Source organism: Grammomys surdaster, unplaced genomic scaffold, assembly GCF_004785775.1.
Source record: "Grammomys surdaster isolate TR1022 unplaced genomic scaffold, NIH_TR_1.0 254, whole genome shotgun sequence".
Taxonomy (NCBI): domain Eukaryota; kingdom Metazoa; phylum Chordata; class Mammalia; order Rodentia; family Muridae; genus Grammomys; species Grammomys surdaster.
The window spans coordinates 2,654,469-2,661,719 of NW_021604695.1; the positions used below are offsets into that span (position 1 = coordinate 2,654,469).

General features: G+C 51.1%; 1 protein-coding gene across 1 annotated transcript in view; it reads right to left on the reverse strand.

Moving 5' to 3' along the window:
* Bpifb1 (BPI fold containing family B member 1) overlaps positions 1–7,251 on the reverse strand; it is a 21,299-nt gene that overhangs the window by 2,726 nt on the left and 11,322 nt on the right. The window contains exons 6-12 of the mRNA XM_028775299.1: positions 5,975–6,060; positions 4,433–4,612; positions 3,973–4,026; positions 3,371–3,529; positions 2,450–2,517; positions 1,509–1,554; positions 556–619 (exon numbers count right to left, since the gene is read on the reverse strand). Coding sequence (XP_028631132.1) covers positions 556–619; positions 1,509–1,554; positions 2,450–2,517; positions 3,371–3,529; positions 3,973–4,026; positions 4,433–4,612; positions 5,975–6,060 — 657 coding nt within the window. The remainder of the gene's footprint in view (positions 1–555; positions 620–1,508; positions 1,555–2,449; positions 2,518–3,370; positions 3,530–3,972; positions 4,027–4,432; positions 4,613–5,974; positions 6,061–7,251) is intronic.

The following is a 7,251-nucleotide window of genomic DNA, read 5'->3' on the forward strand; positions in this document are numbered from 1 at the left end:
ATGGTGATGATGTCACAGGTACCAGCTCTCCCCACCTCTCACACATGCATGGTGATGATGTCACAGGTACCAGCTCTCCCCACCGCTCACACATGGTGATGATGTCACAGGCGCCAGCTCTCCCCACCTCTCACACATATCACCTCCTTCCCACCTCTGAGGAAATACCCTTTTCACAGGTGGAGGGCCAAGGCTCAGGAGGATCATGGAGCTTGTACAAAGCCAGCAAGAGGGATTGGGAACTTGAGCTCAGTCTGCCTAAGGCCCCTTGAGGGAGGTCCACCTGTCTGTTTGCATCTGGCTCCTGCTGGCCCTTTGAACCTGGTGTCTGCCAGCTCATTCCTGCCTGCTTTAGAACTGCACAGTAAAGGGCCAGGCTGTTGAGGGGATGTCAGGCAGGAGAGGTCTTCTCTGGTTGCTGACTAGGAAGGCTCCCTGGAGCAGGAAGAATTTGAACTAGGCTTAAAAGGTGGGTGGGTCATGAAAATATGGCTCCTGGGTGAAGATGGGAGGTTCAGCAGCCTAGGAGAGGACCTTGAGGGCCGAGGGACTCACCATTCTCATTGGGCAGCAGTGTGTACTCAAGGATCTTGGTCAGGGTGTCCTTCAGGACTTCAGGCTGTGAGGGAGAGGGAAGGCATTAAAGGCTTACTGTCAGGTTCTCAGGGCTATTTCAGGTTCCCTGACTTGTCCTCCCATGACAAGAGCATCCAGCAGACATGTTGGAATACCAGGTCTCCTGCAGGCTGAAGCTGCCAGCGTCAGACCAGATAGACTGTGGAGAGCCTCACTGCTTTGGGGTGTGGCTAATTGAGAACTCTACACTCAGGGACTTTGTTTCAGCTGGAAGTGCCCGAGAGAATTCTGCTTTTGAAGAGAAACCAGATGTCCAGATTTTCACAAATCTTGCAGTAAACTACTGTTTTTCTAAACAAACCCCCATAGGAACCAATGGAGGGTCAGATGTGGTAATGAACACCTACAGTCCCAGCAGCCAGAAGGCAGAGGCGGGAGGATTGTCCTTAGTGTGAGGCAAGCTTGATGTACATAGTGAGTTCCAGGCTGGCCAGAGCTACAATGAGACCCTGCCCCAACAAACCAACCAGCCCCACCACCGTAACAGCAGCACACCACCACCAAAGCAAAACAAAATGAAACCCTAAAGCTGAAGACAAGAGCCAGCCCAGCTGATCTCTCTGGTTCAGGCTGGGGACTTGGGGAACTAAGGACCAGAGGAGAGAGGCTGCCCAGGGTCAGTGAATGGGCTTTGTTTTATAATAGAGAGCGGTGCAGACTTGTACGTAGTTGGTGTTCTCAGCTATACCTGCATACAGAAGGCGCTCAGTAGAAACAAGAGCCTGTAGGCTAGACTTTGGAGGGTAGTGAGATCACCAGCCCACCCCAGGGTTTCCTGTGATATCTCTTTCAAAGCAAATCCTTGTCAGTGTCTGATTTTAGAATGGCCCATTCTAGCCCCGTTCCCTTAGAGATAATCTGTTAATACTTACATCGAACAGTTTGATATCTGAGATCATCAGCTTGATGCGCTCAATGCTGTAACGGAAGATGCCCATGAGAGTGGCCCCTTGGAGTCTCTGTCAATAACTGTTTGTTTATTGAGGACCTGCTATGTGCACAGGCAGGCTCTCATGTGACAATGGTGAAGCAGGGAAAGTCCTTGCTTCATGGTATACACATTCTAAAAGGGCTGGACAGTGGCCCAAAGGACAGAAAAATCACCCAGGAACGGGGGTGGGAGGAGTTGGTGCACTAGTTAGCTCAAGTCCTTTCTGGGAGGGGTGTCCCTAATTTCTATTCAAGTACTTGTATAGAAATGGCAGCCTGGGTGACAGGATTGTTTAATTTTATATCTCTGTTGTTTGTTTGTCTTATTTACTATCTATCATCTATCTATCTATCTATCTATCTATCTATCTATCTATCTATCTATCTATCATCTATCTATCCATCCATCGTCTATCATCTGACACCTAGCTATTATCTCACCCCACATGGGCTGATCAGAATGCTCCCCTGAGCCTAACTTTATTGCCAGAGCCTCCAGTTGGAGTCCCTGAACTCATTCTGGGACAGAAGGTGGTAGATCTTACAGGACTGGCAGGGGCACAGAGGCCACTTCAGTACTGGGCCCCAAGGGTTCAGTACCTAGGCTGTTACTGCTTTTGTCTTGAAAATTTTCAGAATGGGCTGTTTAAAGTCTGGGGCAGTGTGTGCAGGCCAGTCTAGCGGTGGCCAGTCCAGTGGTGGGCTTGACTTGCTCTGTGGCTCCTGTAGAATCTCTTCATTTTCCATTTCATTTCTATTCAGCCCTTAAGGCAGGTCAGGCCTTGCAAGAAAGCCTTCTAGCATCAGCCCTCTCTGGTGCCCCCTGGTGGTGGGTTAGAGAAACCCATAGCCTGGGCAGCTCAGCAGCACTTCACACATTTACCTGACGTTATTGAAGTTGAGCATAAGCCGGTTGCCTTCTGTGAAAAACTGAGCTTCATAACTGGCCTCCTGCAACAAGACAACCCAGGCTTCAGTTTTTTTTTTAAAAAGAGAATGCATCTAGAAGGAGGGTTCTACAGGAAAGATTGGGGTCAAGGTAATCTGGCTACTGGCTCTGTGACCTTGGGAAAGTTTGATCTCTCTGACTTCATGTTCCACACCCTAGCCCCTGTTTCACAGGTGCTGCTTAAGGCTTGGGGATGACACTGTCAACACAGTCAAGACCTTCTGGCTGCTCCTGTGTGTCAGGCAGTTCAATAAGCCCTACCAGCCCTTGAGTGGGTCCTGTCAGTCCCCTGGTGTACACGAGAAGTGACTGAAGGGCAGAGGAGGTCAGAAGCTCTGATAAGCCCTGAGCAATGCTAGTATGATTAAAAGCTCAGAGGCTAAGTCAGGTTTGCCATTCAGGGCTCAAGACTTCCATTAGCTTGACCCAGAGGGCTGAGTACTGAGACCTATTACAGGGGAGCCGAGAGAACCAGTGTCTCTTGCAGAGTCTCCCGTCGGTCATGCAGAAGAAGACTTCTCTGCCTTTTTCTGCATTTTTCCTGATCGCATGTGGTTGCTGTCCTACTCTGACATATCCCTTCCTTCTGGGAGGTGGAGTTGTCTCTCAGCTGCTAAATGTTGCCTGATCTCTGGAAAATGGCCCTAGCTGGAATGTAGTTGCCTTGATGGGCGTTATGGTCCCTCTATCCCTAGGGGCTGCTGGTGTTAGTGACTAGCTGGTGGGCCTCCAAAGTTCTTGACTCTTGGTTCATCACCCTCCCTCCTCCCCATACTGTTAGGGGATACCCCAATTCATAACAATGAACAGAGCAACCTCCAGTCTTTATCCTGAGCCACAGACACTTAAACTCACAATGCCGAGAGAGAAGAAGGGCCGGACATCTGCATTGGTGGGGAACACTTCCAGCACAACACTTTGGGCTGCTGTGGCCCCACCCTCGTTCAGCATAATGTGGGGGGTGCTATGGGTGAAGATCTTCAACATCTGGGTGGGCCCCAGCTTGTTGGCTGCCTGGAAAGACATCAGACCCACACCTGACCACAGTGCACAGGCCCTTTGTGTCCCCTGTGGTGTTTCTTAGTGCTCCAGCCTCTGCCTTCCCATCACCCCAGTGTGGAGTACCACCTCCCTTCAGGGATGTTCTCTGGTTTCTTAGCCCGAAGCAGGGCTTAGAGTTGCCTCCATCACCCAGCCCCAGGCCATTGTCTGGCTTTCCCTGCATTTCTCTCGACTGCATGTGATTGCTGTCCTACTCTGACCCACCCCTTCTGTCTGGCGTAGGGACACTGCCCTTGCAATGGGTTGTCACTTGAGACTGAAGAAATCTCCGGGCTTCCAGGGGGCCTGGTTCCCTTAGTGGGAAAGAAGAGAGGAGCCCACATCTATTCTACTCTGCAGAGACCCATGAACAGTCAGCGAACACCTAGCGAGCTCCCGGTGGCAAACAGACCCACCTCTTCATTGATCTCCTTGATGTCCATTTGTAACTGGCGGGCCACATCAGGAATCTGGAGAGAGAGGAAGGGATGTGAGTTAGTTGCATTAGTCACACCTCAGTAATAGGATGAGAGTATGTGTTGGCACCCAGGCTCAGGAGAAATGAGGACCCTGATCAGTTAGAGATCTGTGCTACTGGGGTACAGTCACCCTCTCTGGATTCCTCAGTATCCAGAGTGCCCTGAAGCTCTCCCAGGATATTTGGAGGCAGAAACAGATACATCTGGTCTCTGAAGGCAGGGCCAGGCCCAAATTGGGTATTAAGGAAAGCCTTTGGCTCTAGCATTGAGCATCAGAATCAGTCTCTCTGAAGGGAGGGTAGAGCTGATCGTTACTGGGAGTTCCTACCTCAGGTCTCCTTTCAGTTGGCAGATGGCATAGGGGTGAGTCATCTCCATCCCCCACAGTGGGGCTTACCACGAATCTGAGCAGGATTACAAGCTCTTCCTTGGGGACCAGGGTAGTCACAACGGCATTCACCAGATCCTGCCTCACGGTCAGGCTGAAAGGGGCCCCGTCTGGGGTGGTCTCCACCGGGGAAGCCACAGAGCTGTTGAACCAGTTGGTTACCCTTGCCTGTGAGTCCAGCAGCTCGGCCTGAGGAGACACAGAGCAGGGCACAGTTGGAGGACTTTGGTACCTCATCATATCCTGTAACCAACTGGCAGGAAACACTGTGCTGAAGGGAAGGTGTCTCCCAAAGTTCTCCTGATGGAAACCTCATCCCAGCACAACAGTGTTGCGAGGTGGGCTCTTCAGGAGGTCTCTGGGCCTTGATCAATGGTTAGTGCTGTTGCAGGAGTGGCCTAGCTATTAGAGGTGGGAGTAGACCATTGTGAAAGGAAGCTCAACTCCTGGTTGCCCTTGCTCTCACCCTCCCCAACTCTTCTGTCTTCCATCACCAGCTGAAGCAGCATGGAGGCCAGAAGATGCATCATGTTCTTGGATTTTCAGCCTCCAGGACCATAAGCCTAGTACACGTCTAGTGTTTGTAAGTCACTCAGGTACTGTGTTCTGGCAACCCAAGATAGATTAAGGCAGATATCATTCTGCCTGTTTCCCACCTTTGCATTGTGTCAGGAAGTTTAGATTGATGAAGGCAATGGCCGTTGGGACCTGGCAGCCTCCCCTCCTGGGTCCCTTAGATTACCTCTGCCCTCCCTTCTTCCCTGTCTCAATTTCGTTTTCCATCCTTTTCTCTGTTCTTCTGTCTCACGTTTAAAAAGAGATGGTATATCCCTATGCCTCCTGGGACTGGCCCCTAATGCCTGAGCTCAAACGATCCTTTTGCCTCCTATCTTTAGAGCACCCAGGATTGTGGCTGCATGCTACCCATGCCTAGCTTGCAACCAGAATGCTTCTTTTCATTTAGGTTTTAACCTCTTAAACCCTTTAGGTGAAGGGAGGAGTCAAACTGCAACAGAGCAGATGGAACTATCCCACTCTGTGGTTTCCAAGACTTCTGAGAATCAGTCTGGGACTCACATCACCCACAGGATGTGCAGTGCGGGATTCTACAGAAGCCCATTGTTACTGAGCACCCCCTGTCTGGGAAGCCAGTGTGCTCATCTCATTGTCTCTTAAGTATAACCACTTATATTTTACAGCCATGGAAACAGAGAGGAGAAACCTGCCCAGAGCTACACGGCCAGGGAGTCGTGGGTCTGGGAGTTAGGGCTGTATGATCCTTGAGGATGCCTCTGTCCTGAAGCCACGCTGCAATGTCATCAGAAGTTTGGGGTTGGGCAGGAGCTTACCTGATACAAAGGCCCTGGGACCCATGTACACACAGGGTCGCGAGGTCTGAGGTCAGGTAGGGAGACATGAAGTTCTACCTGCTGACGTTCACAGGATGCTTAGTGTATGAGGCCGTTAGCTACATGCCCGATGATGTGTATGGTTACAGAAGAAGAGCTGTTCCCTAATGTCCCCAGTATGCTCTGAGGTCTGGATACTCACCTTCAGGTTGAACAGGATATTACTGTCCTGGATAGCAGGAGACAGAAGGTCAAACTCCAGGGCTCCGGGGCTGAGGGCAATGGGTGCTGCTCAGGGCAAGAAGAAAGGTTGTGAGGGTGGAGGGTGTGGTTGGATGGGGTGAATTTCTACTGCTGCTTCTTTCTGGCCATTAGGGACACTGCCAGAGTCAGGGGAAACGATGCTGTTGGTGGTAACCATGGCAATCATTGCAGGGATCACTCCAAACACCAGCACAGAGCTAGGCTTCCATGTGTTTAAAACCTCTGCTTCCCCCACCTCGTTGTAACCTACTCCTCAAGGCAGGCGGGGCTGGGACTGAACTCTGCTGGTGTGCACTCACTAGTTCACCCATCATCTGTGTTTGCCTTGGTTTCCTCCACGTGGTGGACAGGTGGCAGAGGCCACTCATCTGCCCAGATGTTGGGTGGAGAGCAAGAGTGCGTGGGCCTGCCCTGCCCTGCTTCAGCCCCTGTCACTGAGAGCAGAGCAGCTAGACAGACTTGGAGAGTCCCATAACATTAGTGCCTTCTAGCCTTGCATCTGATCTCTCTCCCTCTCCCTCCCCCCTCCCTCCCTCTCTCCCTCCCACACCCCTATAATTGGAGCAGGAAGAATCAGGTCCCAGCCTTCCCTTTCCCTACTATGAATCTCCTCTGTGAGCTCAGAGGTGGCATAAGCCGTATGCCTCAGTTTCCCCACATGTGCAGCTGGACAGTCGAGTACATTAAGGAGCTAAGGTGATGCATATATAGCACCCGGCCTGGATTTACTTCTCATATGCACCAGGGGCTCAGTGCTTTGTCCTGCTCCTCCCGTGCTGCTGTGGATACCCTTTGATGTGCCTCTCTGGATTTTAAATCATAACGTGGTAGGGTTTTCTTTCCCTTTCTTAATTCCTATTATGAGAGTGCTGAGCGGATCAATTGACAAGGTTGAACACAGAAGTCCATGTCTTCTCCTCTTTGCTATTCTCAAGGAGGGAGAAATGGCATCTGTTCTAGACATACAGTTCATCTCTGCCCCTTTCCCCTCCTCTCAGAATTACACAATAGGCCATCCTAATGTGGATGCATGCATGCATCCATTCATTCATCCACCCATCCATCCACCCACCCATCCATCCATCCATCCACCCATCCATCCATCCATCCATCCACCCATCCATCCATCCATCCACCCATCCATCCATCCATCCACCCACCCATTCATTCATCCACCCACCCATTCATTCATCCATCCATCCATCCATCCATCCA